We start from the raw sequence: 24,866 nt of genomic DNA on the forward strand, positions 1-24,866 counted from the left end.
TCTGGGGAGCCGGGAAGACCGGGCTCCCTGCCCAGGTGACAGCGACGCGTAGTTACAGCCTGCAGGCAGCCCCGCTGACGAGATAACGAGCAGTAACTGCACTAACAGGTCGGGCGAAGCCCGGGAGCGGCCGCGAGCGTGTCCACGGCAGCCAAACGCGGGTCTTGAGCACCTCCCACGCTCCCCGCGGAGGCGGTCACGTTCAGCGGGGCCAAGATGGCGCCGTCCCCGCGCGTCACGTGGCCTCCCGCCGACCGCGCGCCCCCAGCTGCCCGAGGCTGGCTCAGGTGGCCCTGCGGCCGCGCGGAGTGCGCCCTTTCCCCGCTAGGGGCGTCGTCCCCGGTCCCTGCACAGCCGCCAAGGGCCCTCCTAGCGGCGGAGAGCGCGAGCGGCACCAGCAAAGGAGGCGTCAGGCAGTTCACAGGCAGAGACGGGCTGCGGAGCGGGATCCACTGCAGCCGGCGGCGAGGCGGGAGGTCGGAGCCCCAGCGAGGGGCTCGGCGGGAGGCGACCGTCCTGGCAGACGACCAGGCAGGGAGAACGAGGCTCTTGGGGGCGATTCGGGGGATTCCGCCCCGGCCACCGGCACCGTCGAGGACTCGGGTGTCCCTCTCCGGGCCAGACCGCTTGGCTTGGGCATTTCACGGGTTTCCGATTGCCATCCAGTCTCGCAGCCAGCAGGACTGAAAAATAGCTTCTGCCCCATGTTCTCTCTCCTCTAAGGAGGAGGCTGAGCCGGTCGGCCCGAGGGGACTCTAGAGGGACGCCCTGTCCCGCTGAGGGCGGAAAGAGCAGGGGCTGAAGGGGGCGGCGGGAGCAGAGAGCGCCCTCCTTGACCATCCAATGCCTCCTTCTGTGTTTGCATGTTTGCTGAGTGGGCTTGGCCGCGCCGACCCCCGGGAGGAGGGACAGACGACGCTCGGTGGGCTCTGACCGTGGCGCCTTAATGTGGCCGCTGCGGGGGACCCAGGAGGGAGCCGGCATGGGGCGCAGCCTCGCTTCCCTCCCTCCCCGCCTCCAAGGCGTCGGGGTTGGCGATGTGGAGACGTGAGGGGACCCGCCGGCTGCCCCGCCCTCGCCAGAACTCCAGCAGGCACCCACGCGTCCCTCCGAGTCCCGGGGAGGAGAGGCTCCGCGCGGGGCTCCGAGGCAGGCGGGCAGCGAGCCGAGCCGGAGCCCCGGCCTCGCCATGGGGCATAACGGGAGCTGGGTCTTCGGAAACGCCAGCCAGCCGCGCAACGCGTCGGGTGCGGAGGCGGCGAGCGCGAACAGCAGCGCGCTCGGGGAGTTTGGCGAGGCGCAGCTCTACCGGCAGTTCACCACCACCGTGCAGATCGTCATCTTCTTCGGCTCGCTGCTCGGTAAGCCACCCGCGGGGGCGCCTCCCCGGCGGGGATGCCCGAGGGCACCTGCTCACGAGAGCGGCGATGGGGGTCCCTGGAGCCGCGGTGGGTTTCGGGGTGCTTGGCAAAATGCAGATAGTTGAAGGAAGCTTAGGAATCCCGGAATAAATACAATGAAGTTAAGCAGAACAGCCGACTCCAGTTCCGAAGCTGGAAGTAGAAGAGTTCGACAGGACTTTCTGTTGGCTCCAGGGTGGGTTTCTGGTCTAAGCGGAGAGCAGCCTCCCCAGGTGGACCTTAGGGACGCTTCGGGATGGGCGCAAGGTTGTGCACATTATTCATTACCTCCTGGGTGCCAGGTTGGAGCGCTGGCCCGAACTTTTGTTACAAACAGCGAGGAACAAAGCTTCTATGAGAATTTGTTGCTGATGACTGGAATTGAGTGTTACCCGCTCTGTTAAAGACGGGTGTTTGTGCTCTCATCTATTCCCTGCATATAAAACGATTTTGAAAAAGCCGTATTTTGTACGTGTTTTGTGGCTTGCTTCTCTGGAACACTGACCTGCTGGTGAACAACCCTGTGAAGTTAAACTCTGTGTTGCCTTAATATAGTTTTAAAATCCTAACACAAAGCAAAACCCACTCTACTTCTCCACCTATGTTTTGCTTGAAGTACAGAATAAAGACAGGATTAAAACACACACACACACATTTAGGCGAATTTGTGGTTCAGGGAAGAAAAGCTCAACAAACTAAAATGAGAGATTAGTAAAAAGATATTGTCTGCTAGTGTGAGAATTACGGGTATTCCTGGTAGCTACTCTTTAAGTGATATGTGATACAGTCAGTAGTCATTTGTACTGAGATTTGTTGAACATGCTACATACTGCTTGTAAATATGCGACTCCCCTTTAAATGTAAATTATCTAGTGTAGCATTTATAAGGATGAAAAAAAGATTGCTTATAAGTGATATTATGGCCAAGAGCAGTTTTAAAGTTTCAAAGTAGGAATAACTTTTTGTAGACAACTTGTGAATTTCCATGGAAACCAAGAAAACTGACATCAAAAAAGGCTATATTTGGAAGAATTCTAAGTGTCTGGAATTTCCGTTCATAGTTTCTCTAACTGTATCATTCCTGCTCCACTCTTTCATAATATTTGTCTTCCACTATTCATCATGAGGGCATTTGTAGCAGTAGACATCAGTGTGGCTGTGCCTGGGTGGGGGGGAGGTGGTGTGTTTGAAGATGTGTTTTACGAGTGGAACGTTAAATATACGTTAACAAAGCAAGAGCCTGTGTTCCAAAGACTTTCAGCGTTCACTTAACAAACACTTGTTGAGCACCTACTAAGTACCAGGTATGATGCATTGTAGGTTGTAGATTAGGAGTTCAATCCCAGTAAGGTAGTCCCTGACTTACATGGGGTTCCATTCCCACGACTCCATTGTAAGTCGGTTCTGATGTAAGTCAAATACTTCGTTTTCTTTTTTTAAGTTTTCATTATTATTTTATTATCCATATCTTTATAAATCCAATCTTTATTTGTCTTTGGGGGTTGGCATGAGAATGATAACTTCAGCAAATTATGCACTACAACATTGTATGTAATAAACCCACTGCTGTCGAGTTGATTCCGACTCATAGCGACCCTATAGGACAGAGTAGAACTGCCCCATAGAGTTTCCAAGGCGCACCTGGGGAATTTGAACTGCTGACCTCTTAACCACTAACCACTGCGCCACCAGGGTTTCCTTGTATGTGATACATATTACTAATGATAAGATGTACGAAAAAAAGATGGTCTTATGTGTGGTTTGTGGTAACTCGAATATGTCATAAGTTGGGGCCTACTTGTATTGTCATATGTCATGCATATTACCCGTTGCTGTCAAGTTGATTCCAACTCATAGTGACCCTATAGGAGAAAGTAGAACTGCCCCATAGGGTTTCCGAGGAGTGGCTGGTGGATTCAAACTGCCGACCTTTTGGTCAGCAGCTGTAGCTCTCAACCACTGTGCCAGCAGGGCTCCTCGTATATTACATATATATGAAAATATTATAACATTTTGTTATAACTGAAATAAATTGGGTCCTGCTGTTTATGTGTATGTTTCTAATAAAGGTTTAACGAAGTTATGAATTATACTGGAACTTGAGCTGTCTACTTCTAGTCCTGAGTAAATAGAATTTTCCCTGTCCCAGCTAAGTCTTGCATCAGGTGCTAGGACCAGCACTGAAATGAAATTCCATAAGCTGGGCCATAGGACAGGTCTTGTGGAGCAGAGATACAGGTACTTGATGAAAAATGAAACAAAGAAAAACATAAAATAAGCCAAGGACAGAGACTTCAGATGCTGGGAGAAGGCAAGAACCCCTTTTGTGTGGTGTAAGGCTTTCCTTTCTTTGGGGGCAGATACAGTTATAGTATGTCCATTGTGATAGCCCCTCATCCCATGCCCCTATTTAAAGTAAAATTAATGCAAATTAAAAATTTATTTTCTTAGGTACAGTATCTACCTTTCAAGTATTCATTTCAGTTGACCGTTGTATGGACAGTATAGATAGATTCCTGTCATTGCAGAAAGTCCTCGTGGAAGGCGCTGGTCTACGTTCTAGACCTAAGAGCTTTCTGACTGAGAGTTAATTTTTTAGCCTAGTTTTTACATTGTAGATTCTGGGAGGAGAAGAAGGTATAACATTCCCTAAGATTTTTTTTTTTAAACTCATATTTATTTTACAAAGATACGGCTCTGAAAGAGGGCAGCAGAAAGATTGTCTTGTTAATATCACCCAAGGACTCCTTTCCAACAATTGCAAAGAAAGCTGGCTTCTTCAGGCATTCAGTGTATCTCCTCCGAAAACTTCTTCAGTGGGACGAAGCTGCTTCGGTGTTTCCTTCAGTGCCGAGAAGGTGATTTGGAGTCACTCTTCATGGAGAAAAGCTGGAAGCGGCAGGATGTGTTTGCAGGGAAGTGAACATCTCCCCAGTTCCCTTGTTTGTAACCAAATTCTAATCAGTGAGGAATTCTCTGAGCTTCCTGGCTGGCTGTGGAGGCTCTGCTGGCCGGAAAGTGCCGTGTCGGCGCCACCCGGCCTCGCCTCGCCCACATCGGAGTATTGTAGTGGCTTTAGAGACACTTAGAAATATCAGCCATTTCTGCAACTAGACTCACGTTCGCTGGAGTCCCTGGGTGGTGCAGACGGCTAAGCGCGTGACTGCTAGCTGAAAGGTTGACGGTAGGAACCCACCTAGAGGTGCCTTGGGAGACAGGCCTGGTAGTCTGCTTCCGAAGAGTCACTGCCTTGAAAACCCTATGGAGCAGTTCTACTCTGCACACATGGGGTCACCATGAATCAGAGTTGACTTGACAGCAACCAGCAACAACAGTAGCTGCTGTGAACATAGTGCCTTTTATGTTAAAAGCATTGTTCTAAGTGCTTTAACCTAACCACTTACTGAATCCTAAGAACTCTACGAGGTTATATTACTGTGTTTTTTTTTTTTTTTAAGTTGGAAACCCTGGTGGTATAGTGGTTAAATGCTACGGCTGCTAACCAAAGGGTCGGCAGTTCGAATCCTCCATGTGCTCCTTGGAAACTCTGTGGGGCAGTTCTACCCTGTCCTATAGGGTCGCTATGAGTCGGAATCAACTCGACGGCACCGGGTTCGGTTTTCGTTTTTTTTTTACTTAGTTAGAAATTGAGTGAGGTACCCCCCAAAACAAACCTATTGCTGTTGAGTCGATTCTGACTCATAGCGACCCTATAAGACAGAATAGAACTGCCCCATAGGGTTTCCAAGGAGCAGCTGGTGGATTTGAACTGCCGACCTTTTGGTTAGCAGCCAAGTGCTTACCTTCTGTGTCACCAGGGCTCCAGAGAGGTTAAATAACTTGTCCAAGGTCACCGAACGAGTAAGTAGCAGACTCGAGATTCATGCCCAGGCCATCTAGCTGTAGAGGTGGTGCTCTGCAAATAAATAATTTGTTTACGCTGTTGTTTGATGTTCCCACAGTGCAGAGTTTAGTGTTATTCTTGAGAAACACTTGATTTTTTTTCTTTTGGGACTAACTTCATAAACTCCTGGCTAGATGGACTGTTGAATTCTTCAAAGCAAAGAAACGTGTAGATTTTACACTGACCCTTGCAAGCCACACTGGCAGTCCGCAGCACGTGTGATTGTGTAGTGACTAATGGTGTAGCCCATTTAGTTCAAGGGGTGCAGCTACCGCTATACAAGGCCAAGGTCAGAAACACACAACAGGAAAACTGGCATCTGGGACAGCATTATTTCATTAGTGGCAGGGGCTGAGCATCAGCCATGCTTTACTTTAGATAAAAAGGCAGGAAAACAAATGAGAATGTTGGTAACTTTCACCCTGAAGAAAGATGTTGTTGGGAGAAGTTCTCCCATTGTTGGACTAAAAAATCTGAGTCCTACTGAAATGGAAGACAGCCTCTGTGTAAAGTGCATGGCAAATAGTAGACAATTAATAAATGTTAGTTCTGCTTCCCCTGTCTTTTCTGTTCTTGTAATTGGCGTTGGATTCAGGGATTCTTAGGTAAATCTGCACTTCCTTCATCTCATTCCCACATGGTACCTTAGAGTGACATGTAGAAACTGCTTTTGTGGATGTCATGAAAGAGAAGACTAATTTTCCCCTTGATCTTTGGTTATGCCTGATTTGACTCGGGATATATTTCTTTCCCTTCCACATTACTTGGGTCTCCTAAGAGAGAATTCCATTTACTCCTTTTTTATTTTCAGAAAAGGCATAAATGTGGATAAATTTCTAGAAATCAAGTCAGAGAACTTGTGCAAAAGTGAAAAGCATTTCTGACTTCATTAAAAGCTTAGCTGAGTCACAACACTGCCTTGTACACTTGTTGCTTACTGGTATTCTTGATTCACTGTTCTCGAAGGATTTGCCCCATGCAGACTTATCTCTGTACATTGAATTCTCCTGGTAATGCCAGCTGAGGCTCAGAGCTTAAGTTCCAAAGCCATGTGCAGTCAGTTGCAGGGCGAGAAGTAAACTTGGGAAGCATAGTTTCATGAAGCCTAAAAACAGAGAAAAATCACCTATTAGGAATAAAAGAATTGGAAGAAGAATCTATGTAACTGAAAAGTGAATTGTGGGGTGATGCCATTGTATCTAGAATAGTATATGACACTCATTAACTCTCTTTCCCTATTCCCAAGTAGAGATAAATGAGTTTTTCTTTAATTTTTTCCTTGAAATAAATTCAGTTGTACTTTCCATGTTCTCTAAATAGAATTTCTTCTTCACTGGAATTTCCAGAGGCCCACTATTATTTGACAATAATTCCCTCGTTCTATCGATGTCCTGAAGCTCTATTGGAAACTGTTTTAGTGCCCTGTAATGGGAAAAATCCCTAAACTTAGAATAGCTGTAATTTTCCAACAATGGGGAACATTATTCTCTGTGTTGAAAATGAACTCACAAATTGTGTATAATACTAATCAAACAATGTCTTTTGGTGCTTTGTGTAAACTAGTGTTTCTCAGCCTTCTTTATGCAGCATCTTGGGGTACCTTAGAAAAGCTGTAGCTCTTGAGAGAAAGTCAAATAATTTAAATTCCACTTTAGTAAGTATTTTTTTAAGTATAGTGCACACACCACTTTTAGTGGTAACTGTGATATCAAAGACTCAAAAAGATTTGGACTCACCATTTCCAGTATATGTTTTGTATCTAGTGTCTCAGGGTTGATAGTTTCCTTTTTCTTACTCTCCATGAAATCGCTCTCCAAGTACTTGGGGAGCTGGGCACCTCTCTGGTGCTTTGATCTGAAAAAATGTCAGTGATTGTGAGCTGGACTATTACCTTTGAGCTCCTCCAGGACAGACAGCCTCTGCCCTTATTAGCACAGTGCCTGTCATCATTGGAGGCATTGAGGAGAAATCAGTTTGCTCTTATTTAAAGAAAATTAGCACAGTGGATGATAGCCAACAAGTATGTGTCCTCTGAAATTCCAATACCTATTTTAAAGTACTTTAAAAGAGAGTAATCAGTCTTCCTTCCTCTTGCCAGACCACTGTATAGATGATTCTAATTTTTAAGCTTTATCTCTTTCCAACTCGACTCGACAGCACTGGGTTTTTGTGGTTTTTTTAAATCCCTTTCCAAATAGCCTGTACTCGTAACCCTGAGCTGTTGAGACAATTCGGACTCATAGCAACCCTATAGTACAGATTAGAACTGCCGCATAGGGTTTCCAAGGAGTGGTTGGTGGATTTGAACTGCTGACCTTTTGGTTAGCAGCCAAACTCTTTAACCGCTGTGCCATCAGGGTTCCAAGTAGTCTGTAGTGAGCCCCAAAACTCATTGCTATAGAGTCGATTCTGACTCATAGCAACTCTATAGGACAGAGTAGAACTGTCCCATAGGGTTTATGGAAACAGACTGCCACATCTTTCTTCCATGGAGTGGCTGCTGGGTTCAAACCACTGACCTTTCACTTAGCATTTGAGAGCTTAACCACTGTGCCATCAGGGTTCCTAGTCTGTAGTGAACCAGCGTGAGATTGATGACCCCAAGTGAAGGTCCAGCTTGTCTGTGGTTTGATTCTGTAAGGTGGTTATTGAAGTATTCACTTCAAGGGAAAGGTTGTGAACTGACTTGTTGAATCTGTTCAACAAATAGTATGGATACACACCATCTTTGTTCACGCTTGTTTAAAGTCATTCAGCAATATAGTATGGGGTATAAGCAATGTTCATGGAATTGTGTTAGAGAAGTGTACTTGTGTTTCTGATGCTAGTGGAAACTAACCAGGTAATAGCTTGATAACCTTGGAGTTTCCTAGTTAAATGTTTGATAGAAACTGTTAATACTAGTTTGTGCTTATAATTCATAATTATATGGATTATTTTAGTTAACCATTGAAGGGGAAAACAGGCTTTGTGAAGGCTAACATAGCTGCCCTCATGCATTCTGTTAGTTCACTGCTGTTCTCCAAGCCCCTGTTATGTGTCCTTGCTGAGGCAGTATTATGTAACTGTCAGGCGTGCAGCCACCTTTGTCCCTGACCACCATAAAACCTCTGCCCCACTACTGCTGGGTGCAGAGATCTGCCTTGGTCCTTCGAGGCCACACTGGAGCTGAGCACCTCTTTCTTTGGTCTCTTGGTACCCTCCAATTCTGGAGGCAAATTTCAAGTTACTGGTCCATGCCTGGACAGCCATCATTATAACCAAAGATAACGTATTCTCAGCAGGCTTAATTCTATCTGCTGTTTCTGTTTTTGGTATACCTAGAAATATAGCAGACTACATCAAGAATAATGTCTCCTGAATTAGCTTCGTTGTTGTCAAGTCAGTTCTGATGCATAGTGACCCTTTGTACAGTGGAATGAAACACTGCATGGTCCTGTGCCGTTGTCACAATCCTTGTTATGTTTGAGCCCATTGTCGCAGCCACTGTGTCAGTCCATCTTGTCTAGGGTCTTCCTGTTTTTTGCTGATCCTCCACTTTACCAAGCATGATTTACTTTTCCAGGGACTGGTCCCTCCTGATAACGTGTCCAAAGTAAGTGAGACAGAGTCTCACCATCCTTGCTTCCAAGGAGCACTCTGGCCATACTTCTTCCAAGACAGACTTGTTTGTCCTTCTGGCGGTCCATGGTATATTCAATTTTGTTCACCAACACCATAATTCAAAGGCATCAGTTCTTCTTCAGTCTTCCTTATGCATATGAGGAAATTGAAAATATCATGGCTTGCATCAGGTGCACCTTGGTCCCCAAAGTGGTATCTTTACTTTTTAAGACTTTAAAGAGGTCTTTTGCCACAGATTTGCCCAACGCGATATGTTGCTTGATTTCCTGACTGCTGCTTCCATGGGTGTTGATTGTGGACCCAAGTAAAATAAAACCCTTGACAACTTCAGTCTTTTCTCTGTTTATCATGATGTTGCTTATTGGTACAGGTGTGTGGATTTTTATTTTCCTTATGTTGAAATGTAATCCATACTGAAGGCTGTAGTCTTTGATCTTCATCAGTAAGAACTTCAAGTCCTCTTCGCTTTCAGCAAGGAAGGTTGTGTCATCTGCATATCACAGGTTGTTAATGAGTCTCCTACCAATCCTGATGCCACATTCTACTTCATATAGTCTCACTTCCTGGATTATTTGTTCAGCATACAGATTGAATAAGTATGGTAAAAGGATGTAATCCTTATGCATACCTTTCTTGATTTTTAAACCATGCAGTATCCCCTTGCTCTGTTCAAACAACTGCCTCTTGGTCTACATACGGGTTCTGCATGAGCACAGTTAAGTGTTCCAGAATTCCAATTCTTGGAAATCTTAGCCATAATTTGTCACGATTCACACAGTCGAATGCCTTTGCATAGTCAATAAAACACAGGTAAACATCTTTCTGGTATTCTCTGCTTTCAACCATGATCCATCAGACATCAGCAATGATATCCCTCATTCCACATCCTCTTCTGAATGCAGCTTGAATTTCTGGCAGTTCCCTGTACTGCTGCAGCCTTTTTTGAATGATTTCAGCAAAATTTTACTTGCATGTGATATTAATAATACTGCTGCATAATTTTTGCATTCTGTTGGATCATCTTTCTTTGGAATGGATGCAAATATGGATCTCTCCCAATTGGTTGGTCAAGTAACTCTTCCAAATTTCTTAGTGTAGACAAGTGAGGACTTCCAGTGCTGCATCTGTTTGTTGAAACATCTCAGTTGATAGTCTGTCAGTTCCTGGAGCCTTGTTTTTCACCAGTGCTTTCAGTGCAGCTTGGACTTCTTCCTTCAGCACCATTGGTTCTTCTTCATGTGCTACGTCCTAAAATGGTTGAAGATTGACCAATTCTTTTTGGTACAGTGACTCTGTGTATTCCTTCCATCTGCTTTTGATGTTTCCCTCATCATTCGTTGTTTTGCCCATAGAATCGTTCAAAATTGCAACTGGAGGCTTGAATTTTTTCTTCAGTTCTTTCAGCTTGGGAAATGCCAAGCGTGTTTTCCCCTTTTGGTTTCCTAACTCCAGATCTCGGCACATTTCATTATACTTTGTCGTCTTGAGCTACCCTTTGAAATCTTCTGTTTAGCTCTTTTACTTCATCATTTCTTCCATTTGCTTTGACTATTCTAAGACGCTCTTCTGACATCCAGTTTAGTCTTTTCTCTTTCTTGCCTTTTTAATGACCTTTTTTTTGCTTTCTTCATGTATGATATCTTTGATGTCTTCCCATAGCTCATCTGGCCTTCGGTCATTAGCCTTCAATGCATCTGATCTATTCTTGAGATGGTCTCCAAATTTGGGATATACCTTAATTCAGGTGGGAATTAACCTTAGGAGTATGAAATGGTTGGGTCAATAGTTACCAGCCTGGGTGGGTGAATTCCTGATGTCCTAAGTCAAGTTGCCTCATATTGCTTTTGATTTCTCTGTGATAGATAAACATTTCCACTCATTTTTTTATAGTGAAATATGTTAGGCACAGAAAATCAATCTGACTTCTATCTGAATGAAACATCCCTGGTAGCTGTATGCTTCCCCTTTCTTGGCCTTCAAATGTGTATCTTCCTACTTTCCAATTCTTCCTGCAAATAAAATTCTCCTGTGAAAATGTTTTTATTTATCACAGCTTTATTGAGTTAAAATTCACACACCATGCTATTCACCCAATCAAAGTTTACAATTTAATGTTTTTTAGTATATTTGTGGAGTTGTATAACCATTTTTGTTGTTGTTGTTAGTAGGTGCCATTGAGTTGGTTCCAATTTATAGACCTTGTGTACAACAGAATAAAACACTGCCCGGTCCTGCGCCATCTTCACAATCATTGCTATGTTTGATCCCATTGTTGCAGCCACTGTGTCAATCCATCTCATTGAGGCTCTTCCTGGTTTTCACTGACCCCCTACCAAGTATGATGTCTGTTAGGGAGGGTCTTTTAGAGAAGCAAAACCAGTGAAGCATATATATATATATATACACACACACACACACAAATATTTATCTCAAGGAAATGGCTCACATGGTTGTAGAGGCTGGCAAGTCCCAAGTCCATGGGTCAGGCATCGGGCTGGAGGCTTCTCCTGACTTACGTAGCTGCAGGGGCTGATGAACCCAAGATCAACAGGTCAGACGGCAGGCTGCTGGCTCATAGGCTGTGGAGGCTGATAAATCCCAAGATTGGCAGGTAACGTGGCAGGCTGTTGGTTCATGTCCCCAGAATCAGAGGTCAGATGGAAACAAGCCAGATGCAGGGTCCAGAGCGAGCAAAAGCCACCAAGCTTTCCCAGAATGTCCGTATATATTGGGTGCAGGCCACATCTCTGAGGAAACTCCCCTTACAACTGATTGACTGATCACATGAGATCACATCATGGAGGTGATTACATTATGCCACAAAATGGAGGATAACTGTATCATTACGTAACTGCCAAATTATATCATTACATAACTGCCAAACTACATCGTTATATAACTTCCAAACCACTGAGAATCATGACCCAGCCAAGTTGACACAAGACCTTAACCATCATAGTATAATATATCCAAAATATGTGAGATAAAGTCTCACCATCTTCACTTCTAAGGAACATGCTGGCCTTACTTTCAAGACAAATTTTTTTGTTCTTCTGGCAGTCCCTGAAATATTAAATATTCTTCACCAGCACCATAATTCAAATGCATCAGTTCTTCTTCAGTCTTCCTTATTGTCCAGCTTTGAAAATACCATAGCTTGGGTCAGGTGCACCTTAGTTCTCAAAGTGACATCTTTGCTTTTTAACACTTTAAAGAGGCCTTTTGTAGCGGATTTGCCCAGTGCAATATGTTACTTGATTTCTTGACGGCTGCTTCCATGGGCCTGTGTAACCATTACCACTATATAAGTCCTGAACATTTTTATTGCCCCCAAAAGAAACCACGTACCCACTAGCAGTCATTCCTAGTTCCCCGCAACACCCCAAGCCTTAGGCAACTACTAATCAACTGTCTCTATGGATTTGCCTATTTTGGACATTGCACATAAATGGAATCATACAACATGTGGTCTTTTGTGACTGACTGCTTTAGCATAATGTTTTCAAGGTTTATGCATGTTATAGAATGTGTCAGTACTTCATTCCTTTTTTATTGCTGAACGGTATTCTATTTATGGATATACCACATTTGTTAATCCATTCCTGAGTTGATGGACATTTGGTTTGTTTCTACTTTTTTGGCTATTATGAATGATGCTGCTCTGAACATTCCTATGTCACTTTTTGTGTAGACATATGTTTTCAGTTTTCTTGGGGAAAGGAATGGGGAAATTTTGGAATGGAATTTTTTGGTCATATTGTTATGACTCAAACTCTTATGTTTAACCTTTTTAGGAACTGCCAGACTGTTTTCCAAAGTGGATGTATCATTTTACATTCCTGTCAGCAGTGCATGAGGGTTTCAATTTCTCTACATCTTTCCCAACATTTTTTATGATGTCTTTTTGATTATAGCCGTGCTAGTGGTTGTGAAGTGGTGTCCCATCAGGGTTTTGATTTGTATTTCCTTAGTGACTAATGATGTTGGGCATCTTTTCATTGTGCTTGTTGGCCTTTGTATATCCTCTTTGGAGAAATGTCTGTTTAGGTCTTTTGCCCATTAAAATTGGATTATTTTTATTGAATTGTAAAAGTTCTTTATATATTTTGGATAACAGGTTCTTATATATGATTAGTAAGTATATTCTCCCATTCTGTGGGTTGTGTTTTCATTTTCTTGTTGTTGTCCTTTGAAGCACAGAAATTTTAAATTTTGATAAAGTCCAGTTTATCTCTTTGTTGTTTTTGCTTGTCCTTTTGGTGTCATATCTAAGAAATCACTGCCTAATTCAACATCATGAAGATTTACTCTTATGTTTTCTATTAAGAGTTTTATATTTAGGTCTTTGATCCATCTAAGTTAATTTTTGTATCTTGTATGAGCTCATTCTTTTGCACGTGGCTATACAGTTGTCCCACCGCTATTTGTTGAAAAGACTATTCTTTCCTCCGTTAAATTGTCTTGAAGCTCTTGTCTATCCTGTGAAAACTTTTGATTCAATTACCCCATTGAAGGATTTTCATAAACCTTTGACAAGGAATAAGGAAAAGGAAAATAAATATTTTTACCCTGGCAGTTTACTTTGTGGTGGCTGTAGTCGTTAGCTGCCATTGTGTTGGCCCCCAACTCATGACGACCCCATGAATAATGGAACAAAACACTGCCCTGACCTGCACCATCCCCATAATTGGTTGTGGATCCGATCATTGTGATACATAGGGTTATCTCTGGCTGATTTTCAGAAGTAGATCACCAGGCCTTGCTTACTTGTCTGTCTTAGTCTGGAAGCTCTGCTGAAACCTGGTCAGCATCACAGCATCACGCAAGCCTCCACTGAAAGACAGATGGTGGCTGCGCGTGACAGGCATTGGCCAGGAATCGAACTCGAGTCTTCTGCATGGAAGGCGAGAATTCTGCTACAGAGCCACCAATGCCTCTTGCAATTTACTTTAATCAGTTTTAAATGTACTTTAAAAGCATAATCTAGAAGCAGACTTTTGTAGCAGGATGGAGAAGCTGAGTGACTTGTCCAGTGTATCGATAGAGACTTGCAATAGAATCAGGTAATTGCTTCCCCTGTGTTTCTTAAATTCTTTGACCTTAGACCAGGAATTAGACCCTCTTCATGTGTGCTAATATATTTGTGACATTGGACTTGTTAATGAATGATCCAGCTGCCTCACAACTCTGCCACAGTAATGTTGTTTAATTTTGTCTAAAATAACTGCTACCATCTAAAATAACCCTAGAAGTATTTAAAACAATACCATTTTACAAATGCTTTGACAAATGCTTTGACAACAATGAGCCTAGCGGAGCAGGAAGACGTATTTAAGGTTTGGTCGTCTTTTGATGCAGCTGGTTTCTCCTTTGCATGGCCCTCTTTTGTACTGAAATATATAAATCCTTTGCTTTAGGATTAGAAATGTGACTTATGCCAGAACTCCCTCCCTACGTCAGAGCAGTGTGGTCATGGAGTTAAAACAGCCCTTTGTATGTTGATAGTTAAGAGAAAGCAGTAGAACATTTTCTATGCTGTAGAGAAAGCAACCAACTCATTTAGTGTCTGGAATTGTCATTTTTAGCCACTTTTTTTTTTTTGGTCTCAATGTCCCAGCTCCAAAATATCCTGGTTTTGCAAGGAGTATATTACTTCTTTGGGTAGGATTTTGTAGAATGGAAGGAAACTTGTCTCAAAGCAGGAAATAAACAGACAAGACTCTTTTCCTCTGGGGTTCTCCAAGTCTCTGAAAGTATCTTTCCCATAGATAGTCTGCCAAAGTGTTTTCCCATGCTGTTTTTCTGAGTAAGTCATTTAGATTGAATAATAACTGGAAGTTGTTGTGAAAGTTGTTTTATTGTCAAAGAACTTCTACATTGGCTGGGTGGAGAATTCTTAGTCATATAGCATAAAAACTTACAGGAGTTTTAGGCTAGGCTGGGAGTGACTATAGGCAAACTTTAGAAATCAGGGTTTACCTTAGACGAAGATAAAAAGTTAAGAACACTTTATCTTCAGGAAATCAACCCCCATTTTCCAGGTTTTTACATTCATGTTTTTATTTCCTGTCCTCTCAGATACCACTTTTTTCCTTGCCCTTTTGGACGCCAGTCGACCTTATTCTGAGTTTTTACTTGTATAAATATCTTCTCTTTCAAATTTAACAGTGCTCTGTTTCCTTCCCTCATGGTGACATGCTCAATAAACAAACCATTTTAAATTTAGATGTTAACAGATGTTAGCGCATTATGTATTGACCTTTTTGTGTACTTTTTTTTTCTTTTCTCCCAGTAAGTTCACCATGTTAAGCAAAAATAGTGACTAAGTTGAGCATTTCACATATTTGACAGGCGATGGGGAGAAATGGGTTGGACAGATCTTTTAGGAACCTCCCTCCAAACACATCATATGGGCAAGCCTCTTCATGAAAGGCATTTAGAAAAGCTGAGGACAGAGGCGTACACCTGATGTATAAAGAAGTGGGGTGGGGGGAGGGTATCAGATTAATACTAACACTACTGTCTTGTTTTTTCCTTGTGGTTTTATATCCATCTTTTATCTCTGTAATAATTTTAAACTTAATATTTCAGATTGTTACCTTGGGTTACTTATTATATCTGATGACTCTCACCTATGGTGAGATTGTGAACTCATGTACTTTTGTTTTTTAATACAAAGAAAATGTTTTTATTTGTATATCCCAAACCTGATGCTTTTGAGTTGATTCTGACTCATAGTGACCCTGTCGCGTCAAAGACTCTAAGAAATGATGACGTAGCACGTTAACAGTTGATATCAGGACACAAAGAAAGAGTCTTTTTTAGGCTTGAAAAACTATAGATGATTAATTATGTTGTTTCATTTAACCTCCCTCAGAACTTTAGAGAGCTCCTCTGGTATATTCCTGGCAGTGTCGTCTATCTAGATGATTCATTTAATGGGTCCTTTTTTTTTTTTTTTCCATTAGTCCTCATATCTTTCTTTTTTTTTTTCCCCCTTTTTTTGGACTAGGAATTGCTGAGCTGGTGCATGGCTCTTCCTGAGAAAATAGTTCTTCCTTAATGTGTTTCTTTTTATTCTTCTTCTGCTCCTCCTTCTACCGCTACTCATCTACTTTTTCTGAAAGATTCTGTGAGATTTTGGTTGTAGAAGTGGCCTCTGGAGCAGTTTCACAGTGACTTTTGTCAGGTGTCACAGGCTCCTCACCAGCCCAGTGCCTCAAACATGGGAAGAGACGAGTTTTGTCGCCATCTCTCAGGGGTAAAAAAAAAAAATGAAGACAGTTTTTAACCTCCTTTTCATTGAGATCAGTACTCTTTGAAGACCAGGTTTAATATAGAGGATTCCATTCTGAATCTTTGTGTCAGGTGGGCCCAAGGTCTAATAGCTGGCCCTGTGTGGATGTCGAAGCCCGGAGTTCTAGCTGTTAGGACTCATTTGCTGGTCTGAAAAATCGCCCTTTAATGCAAGGACTCTGGTCTCTCTTTGTTTTAGGTAACTGGGAATTTCCTTTCATTTTTTCTAAGTTCAGCTATATTTATTTAAAGATGTTTTCTGTTTCATCCAGCACTTCTAGGTGTTGTATTAGGAGGAATTCTGTATAAAACTTGGTCGTGTTATCAGGATTGGAAGTTGAAGAATAAGCAAAACACATTAAAAGCCGAAGGTGGAATGATTGTCAGACTTGACTCCAGAAGACGTTGAACCAAAATTTGGGTCACCATAAACAGGGATAGTGACATCTAGTCAGAGTAAAAATAACTTGAAAAATTAAGGAAAAGAAGTTAGTAAGTAGAATGAGGAAAGAGAGCTCAAGAAAGTTTAGGAAATTTAAAAAGTAGCAAGAATGTGTGTATCTGTTTATGTGTTACCAATATTTGACCATTTTGTCTGTGATTTCATATGGTTCAAACTAGTATTTTATCTTTTTTTTTTTTTTAAGCAAACTTGTAGAAATCAGTTGGGTTTAACAGAGGCATTTAAAAAATATTTATGAAAGAATTACCTGATAACAAGACATTGGAATATTTGTGAAGAAAAGATTGCCTGTCTTTTGGAAGGAAGTGGAAATTTTGGTGAGAAGAGTGTTGAAACCTATTTGAGCCAAGTATCTGTTCCCGATATACTGTGTGGGACTTTAGTTAAGTTTTTTGTTTGAATAGATGAATGAGTAAAATTTGTGTTCCTGTTATTTTATACCCATAAAACATTAAAATATTTCCCTTTCCTGTTATTCCCATAGTTGCCGGATATCTGAAAATGTAGCCTGTGGGTCAAATGCAGAAACCACAACTAGAACAGTGAGGGGATGGCGATGGAGGCACTCTTGAGATTTTTACCGGAGATAACCATTGTACATGAATTGGTACTGTACCAGTTGTGCAGATGACTGTTACTAGGACTCCTCTTCCTAGGCTTACATCAATTAGTAATTGTAGAACTTAATTATACAATTGTGAGTTGTTTAATTCCACTAAAATTCCATCATGAAACTAGGGCATTATAAAGAATTACTGATAAAAGGAAATAAGTATAATAAATCCTTCCTTAACGCTGTAAGTTATGACTCAATAACCCAGGTGCACCCTGGAATCCTCTCAGTTATCGCTGTATTAAAAAAAAAAAAAAAAGAATCCAGCCCCCCAAATATTTCTCCTCATGGCCTCTACTACTGAAAACTCTTAAATGCTTCTCCTAGGGATTTGTTGTTAGCGATGGCTCTTTGGCTGTTGCATTTGTAGGCGATCAGAGGAATGCCTTCAGGCTGACTCAAATGATCTTTTGACTGGTGGTCACATTTGAGTCTGAGGAATTCTGGGAAACAGTTCTTTCTGGCTTTCCCAGAAAAAGTCGCCTCATCAAATCTGAGACACTCTGAAAAAACTTTCAGATTAAGCTACAGGTATCTAGGCCCTTTAGCCCTTTAAATAAAATTCGAACAATGGTTTATTAATCAGTTTTGGACTTCAGTTTTTCTGATTATTTCTGATGAAAGGTTCCTTACTAGGGGTAAAATTATAGAGGTGGAGGCAAAGCATGAAACCTGGTTTTATCATCTCCCTTTCTGGCTCCCTGGTTTTTTTTTTTCTTTTAAAGGATTTTAAAAATACAGAAAAAATGTTGCAAATTATGAACCCACCACTCAGAAGTAACAAATGTTAACAGTTTTTCATATTTGTTTCATATCATATTCTATAAAAATAAACAAAATGTTTCAGGTACAATTACAACTCCCCCTGTGCCTCTCCCTAGTCCACCCTCCTCTTTCTCTTGCAGAGGTAACTGCTATGCTAAATTTGGTGTACAGCATTGTGTTAGGGGTCTCAAGACCGCCTTCAGATTCAGTGATTTACTGGAAGCACTCATAGAACTCTGAAAAGCTGCTATACTTACAAAAAAAAAAAAAGTACTTACAGTTACAGTTTATTAGTCAAGGGATACAGGTTAAAATGAGCAAAGGAAAAAGGCACATAGGACAGAGCCTTGGAGAGACCAGATAGAAGCTTTCAGCTCTTCTCTCCCAGTGAAGTCACGTGGACAGTACCTAAATCCCCCATCAGCGATGTGTGGCAACATTTGTGAAGCATTGCCAGTAGGGAAGCTTACCCAAGGCTTGGTGTCCAGGAATTTTATTGGGAGTCATTCATACAAGCATGGAGTACCCACATGACTGACCTTGGTTACTTGGTCTCTCCGTGGTCAAACTATCTGGTGTGGCCCAAGGTCCCAGGCAGAATATTCCAAGGATTTAAAGGTTATCTCCGAGGAGCCAGCCAAGGACCAGTTCCTTCTTTGGAATGTGCAGCATATTTGCACACCCAAACCTGCTGAATTAACGCTTTATTGCCCAGGTATAAACTTGCTTCCTGTCTTTGTCCTGTTGGTTCTGCTTGACTCTTGCCCTTAATCATTAAGTTTTGCCAGTCGTACTTAGTCCAAGTCCCTTGCGTGGATCCAAACCCTGTGGCTGTCAAGTTGATTCCAACCTGAATCCATATGCAATGTTGATTTCCAAATGACGGTCACCTAGTTCAGGAAGACATTATACATGAGGAGTTTAGGAAATTCATAGAGGGCCTTGAGGAAGGACAAGGAGCATTTTGCAAATGGCAGATGGATGCTTCCTGTGCAATTTTGGCGCCCCTGAATTATCTGCCAACATGGTAACTGCCATTTCTTTAGCTTTACATTTACATTGGGGCTTATAGTTCTTAACATAAATCACACTATTTTATTCAATCATCATAATAACCTGGTGAAATAATGTAGGGGACATTTTCTCTTTTATCTTCTCGGTATACCCTTTTTCCCTAACAGCACCCACCACAACAACACATAAACATCCATTGGTGAACCTCCCAGTATTTGTCAGGGTTCTTAGTTACTGACAACAGAACATACTATTAAAAGAAGGCACAGCTACAAAAGCATTTAGAAAAGAAAAACATCAAATTACACAGGTGGATTATAAGGGAGTCCAGGCTTGAGAAAGACTGGCTTTCCAAATAAAATATACCACAGATATTTAAAAAGAAACAACCGCAAGATCACCAAGTTTATAGTTACTGTGTTCACGGTGAAAACACCAAATTCCTCACATGAGTGCTATAGCCTCGGAGATTGTGTTATATCTTGATATCAGCATTACAAAGCTCAGGCATAATGTTATTTTTATTAGGCGTCAGAAACTTACAGGAAAGGCTCAAGGTTTCATTTATTTTGGGGATCAGACCTATATATAGTACCAGGTCCTTCCCCCCCAGCCCAGTGTACGTCTTTTTTCCGAGAGAGGCTCAGAATGCAAGCATTCATTCCTCCTGGCTGGAACATAATGCCCACACACTTACAAAATGCAGCAGGGTGAGGTTTTAATTTTACTTCTACACCAATCTAGTCAGTTGATGAAGAAAGACATTTATTATAGGACATTAGGCTGTTTTCAGAATTCATGGGAGTGTCTAGGAACTAAGCTTGCATTCCACAGAGCTAGGGACACAGTGGAGTAATATGCATAATCATACCACTGGTTCTAGTAGAAACCATGAAGCTGTTGTCACGTTCCCCCTGTGATGTGAGGGACCGGACCCTAGGATCCTAGAATACAGCTGGCCCAGAAGAAGCAAAGGTGTCTGTTGTCTTAGTGTACTTGCATGATTACCTGATGACTCTGCACCCAGTCGCCACCTCTCATTTGTCAAGTCTTCTTCCCTTGGGTACATCTGCTTGGCAGAACCTAGATCAAAAGCCTGCACCTCAGTTGCAACGCTGTCTGAAAAGTGTTGTTTTTAGCTTTGCAGCCTTAGTAGCAGAAGGAGCAGATGGCTAGGGAAAATGGAAGGACTATTAAGTGAACCAAGGTGTAGAACGTGCCATTTTCTACTTCATGTGGTTTCTTACTGACGGTTCCTCAGGGTACCCTGCGTAGCCCCACTCTCACCCTCGGATGCGGTGGTGGGCGCATGATCTAGGCCTGGCTGATCCTACTATCCTATTTCTCTGTCCACAGTGATTGGCCCAGGGATGGTCATGGGATCCAAGCTTGGCAAATCAAATCCTTGATGTAGAGATGTTGATAGAGAAGCTCTCTTTTTCCAAAGAGGTTGCTAAGCAGGAATAATGGAAGCCAGGAGCTGTCTACTTAGGAGAGAATGAGGCCAGCAGACGGAGAGAAGCAGAGCTGAGAGATGAGGGGAGGAGGGGAGAGAGAGGAGCCCTCATGGCATTGTTTGAATCCCTGGAGGTCCTGAACCTAATTCCATCCCTGTATTTTCCAGTCACATGGACTGACAAACAAACAATACTCCTTTTTTCAAAACTTAAAATATGTTTGAGTTGGACCTCTGTCATGTACAGCAGGGATGTCCTGACTGATACATCTAGCAGTTTTGTCACTATTCATATCCTACATTTGGGTGAACAACTTCAGAGGTGTTAGTAACTTGCTTAATAGTACGTTCTCATAGCCAGGCAGGCCCTGATGCAGTGGAAGTCATACTCAGGAAAGAACAGGAGCCGAAACCCAGGACTGTGAGAACTGAGCAGGAGCTAGAGATGGGCTGAGAGCTGGAGAAATGCTCACAGACACTGAGGAGGATTGTACAGTGCGGCAGTTGAAGAGGTCAGGAGTGGAAAGACATACTCGAGCTCAGCAGAAGAGCCCGAGAGTAAGAGCACTAAGGTAAAGGAGGCTTTGTAAAGGAAAGCCATGAGGTTGTCAGAGGTTCATGGATATGCAGAGGCAGAAGGCCAGAGAAGATTCTGTGCAGCCAGCAAATACCGTGGCAAGTGTCTGGAATCAGCATACAACTTCTGATTCTTTTTTCTTTCAGTTAAACATCTTTTAAAATTAATATAATTAATATAAAAACTTAATAGCAAGAAAAAGTCTAGCCGTATGAAAAAAAATAGAAAAGAGAAATATTGCCATCGTTAGAAGTAGACTTGCAGGAGATGAAGAGCTTAATAGTCTCTAGGTCATAATCTGGCTTCAGCTTTTCTGAGTTTTCATAAGAGTTCTGGAGAGGTCACTGGGAAGGGGATGGGTGAGTTCAGGGAAACACAGCCCTCATCACAGCCAGGTTGTAGCTGATAGCCTGTGCATGAGGTAGGAGACATCTGGCAGTAATATGGGCAGGGCTAATGGGCTGCTCTGTGCTTTGTACTTCTAATTTTACCATGGCCAGTGTCCCACTCTCAGGACAGTCACAGCAGAACACTTCTGTGGGGTGACATGAGTGTCCTCAGCTGATCCAAGCAAAGGGCATGGAGAGAAGTGTGAGAACTTTATCAGCACAAAGTCCAGGCATGCCGGGTACAGATGAGACTGGGCCAGACTCGTCTGGGCGTTGTGAAGTTCAGTAGACAATATGAAGGCAGAAGGTACAGAGCAAGTCGAGACAGGTGGAGAGAAGTAAATCAAAGATAGCCAGGACAGCCTCTGAACCACCTTTCAGTTTCTTTAACATGTCAGGCTAAGTACAACTAAAAGCCATTGCCCTTGCTGTGTCCTGTTCTCTGGAGTGTTCTTCCTTTGTGCATCCCATGACTGAAGTGTGTTCATCTTTTAAATTGTAGCTCATAGAGAGGTGTAAATAAAAATCACAATGAAATACCACTTCACTCCCACTAGATAAAAAAGCAAAACAAAACAAAAAAACAGAAACTAACAAATGTTGGTGAGGATGTGGGGGAATTGGGACCCTCCCTCATCCATTGCTGATCCAGTGCAGAACGGTACAGCTGCTGTGTGGAAAACAGTTTGATGGTTCCTCAAAAAATTAAACATAGTACTACCATATGACCCAGCAATTCTGCTCCTAGGTATATACCCAAGAGACTTGAAAGTAGTGATGCAGACAGATACATGCACACCAGTGTTTGTTGCAGCACTATTCACAATAGCCAAAAGTGGAAACAACCGAGATGCCCATCAACAGATGAATGGATGAATGCGATGTGGTACCTACGTACAATGGAATACTACTCCGCCATAAAGAGAGCTGAAATCTTGATACATGCTACATGGATTAACCTTGAAAACATGTTGAGTGACATAAGTCAATCACAAGAGGACAAATATTATATGATCTCACTTATATGAAATAACAAGAATAGGCAAATGTATAGAGACCAAAGTTTATTAGTAGTCACCAGGGGTGGGAAGGACAGAGAAAGGGAGAGTCATTGTTTAGGAAGCAGTGAGTTTCTGTTTATGGTGATGGGAAATTTGGCAATGATTATGGGTTATAGCATGATTAATGTAATTGATATCACTAAATTGTACACCTGAAAAATGTTGAATTGGCAAGTGTTGTGTTAGATGTGTTTTTACAACAATAAAAGAAAAGAAAAAAAATTGTAGCTCAAATGTCATTTCTAAGGGGGCTTCCCTGACCACTTATCTAAAGTAGTCCCCCTATGCTTTGGCCACATGACACTATTTCCTGTATAGCAGTTATAACCCCAGTAATGATTTTGTTTCTTCGGTCAGTGTCTGATACCCTTCCAGTAGAATTCAAGCTTCATGAAGACAGGGACTTTGTTTCATGCACTACTGTGCCCCCAACATCTATAAAAGTGCCTGGCACATAGATGGTGCTCCATAAATATTGACTGAATGAATGAAATGCTGGGGGACAATTAAACAGGTGACTAACCATTATCCTGATTGCATAAGACTTAGGAGCCTTGTGGAAGTGAACACGAACCTTGTTGGGTTGGAAACCCTGCTTTTTGTGCAACTGAATGCAGTGGGTTTTACAAAGGCAGACAGACAAAGCATCTTCAACCGATAGAATATTTATCAGTGGTCATCCCTTGTTCTGTCTACCTGTGCTCACACAGGTTTCACCATTTTCTTTTACATTAAACTTTTTTATTTTGAAATAATTATAGATTCACATGCATTTGTAAGAAAGGATACAAAGGGATGCTTTGTTCCGTGGTACCCAGTCTCCCCCAATGGTAGCATTTTGCACAACTATATGACAGCCAGGATATTGACACTGAGTCAGTCAAGGTACAGAACATTTCCCTTAGCACAAGGATCCCTCACAATTGCCCTTTTATAGCCACACTCACCTCCCTCCTGCCCCTACCCACTCCTTAACTCTTGGCAACCACTGATCTGTCCTCTATCTCTATCATTTTATCATTTAAATGTTATATAAATGGAGTAATGCATTATATCCTTTTGGGATTAGTTTTTTTTTTTTTTAACTCAGCACAATTCCCTGGTGATTCACCCAGGTTGCTGCATGTATTAATAGTCTGTTACTTTTTATTTCAATTCCATTTACAGGCATGCCTTGGGGATATTTTGGGTTTGGTTCCAGACCACCGCGGTAAAGCGATTATCTCAATACAGCGAGTAACACAAGTTTTTTTGGTTTCCTAATGCATGTGAAAGTTATGTTTACACTATGCTGTGGGCTCTCAAGTGTGCAATAGCATTATGTCTAAAAAAAGCACATAATTGAAAAATACTTTATTGTTGAAAAATGCTAACCATCCGAGCCTTCAGTGAGTCATAATCTTTTTGCTGGTGGAGGGTCTTGCTTCAGTGTTGATGGCTGTTGTCTGATCAGGGTGGTTGATGCTGAAGATTGAAGTGGCTGTTAAAATAAGACAACAATGAAGCTTGGCACATGGATTGACTCTTCTTTTCACGAAAGATCTCTCTGTAACATGTGATGCTGTTTGGTAGCATTTTACCCACAGTAGAACTTGCAAAATTGGAGTCAGTCCTTTCAAACCCTGCCACTGCTTTATTGACTGTTTATGTAATATTCTAAATTCTCTGTTGTCATTTCAACAATGTTCATAGCATCTTCACCAGGAGTAGATTCTGTCTCAAGAAACCACTTTCTTTGCTTCTCCATGAGAAGCAACTCCTAATTGGTTAAAGTTTTATCATGAGATTGCAGCAATTCAGTCGCATCTTCAGGCTCTGCTTCTAATTCTAGTTCTCTTGCTGTTTCCACCACATCTGTAGTTACTTCCTCCACTGAAGTTTTGAACCCCTCAAAGTCATCCATGAGGGTTGGCATCAACTTCTTTCAAACTCCTGTTAATGTTGATATTTTGCCCTCCCCCTATGAATCACGAATGTTCTTAATGGCATCTAGAATTGTGAGTCCTTTCCATAAGGTTATCAATTTACTTTGCCCAGATCCATTAGGGCAATCACTATCTATGGCAGCCTTATAGAATGTATTAAATAGTAAGACTTGAAAGCTGAAATTACTCCTTGATCCATGGGCTGTAGAGTGGATGTTGTGTTAGCAGGCATGAAAACATTAATCTCCTCATACATCTTCATCAGAGCTCTTGAGTGACCAGCTGCATTGTCAATGAGCAGTAGTATTTTAAAAGGAATCTTTTTTTCTGAGCAGTAGGTCTCAACAGTAGGCTTAAAATATTCAGTAAACCATGTTAT

General features: G+C 42.1%; 1 protein-coding gene across 1 annotated transcript in view; it reads left to right on the top strand.

The window, feature by feature from the left end:
• The first annotated feature begins 420 nt into the window (after positions 1–420).
• Positions 421–24,866, top strand: part of GPR176 (G protein-coupled receptor 176) — a 134,019-nt gene continuing 109,573 nt past the window's right edge. Inside the window, exon 1 of the mRNA XM_003418649.4 lies at positions 421–1,361. Within this exon, the coding sequence (XP_003418697.1) occupies positions 1,190–1,361 (172 nt within the window). The 5' untranslated portion in view covers positions 421–1,189. The remainder of the gene's footprint in view (positions 1,362–24,866) is intronic.

Source organism: Loxodonta africana, chromosome 10 (genome assembly GCF_030014295.1).
Source record: "Loxodonta africana isolate mLoxAfr1 chromosome 10, mLoxAfr1.hap2, whole genome shotgun sequence".
Classification (NCBI taxonomy): Eukaryota; Metazoa; Chordata; class Mammalia; order Proboscidea; family Elephantidae; genus Loxodonta; species Loxodonta africana.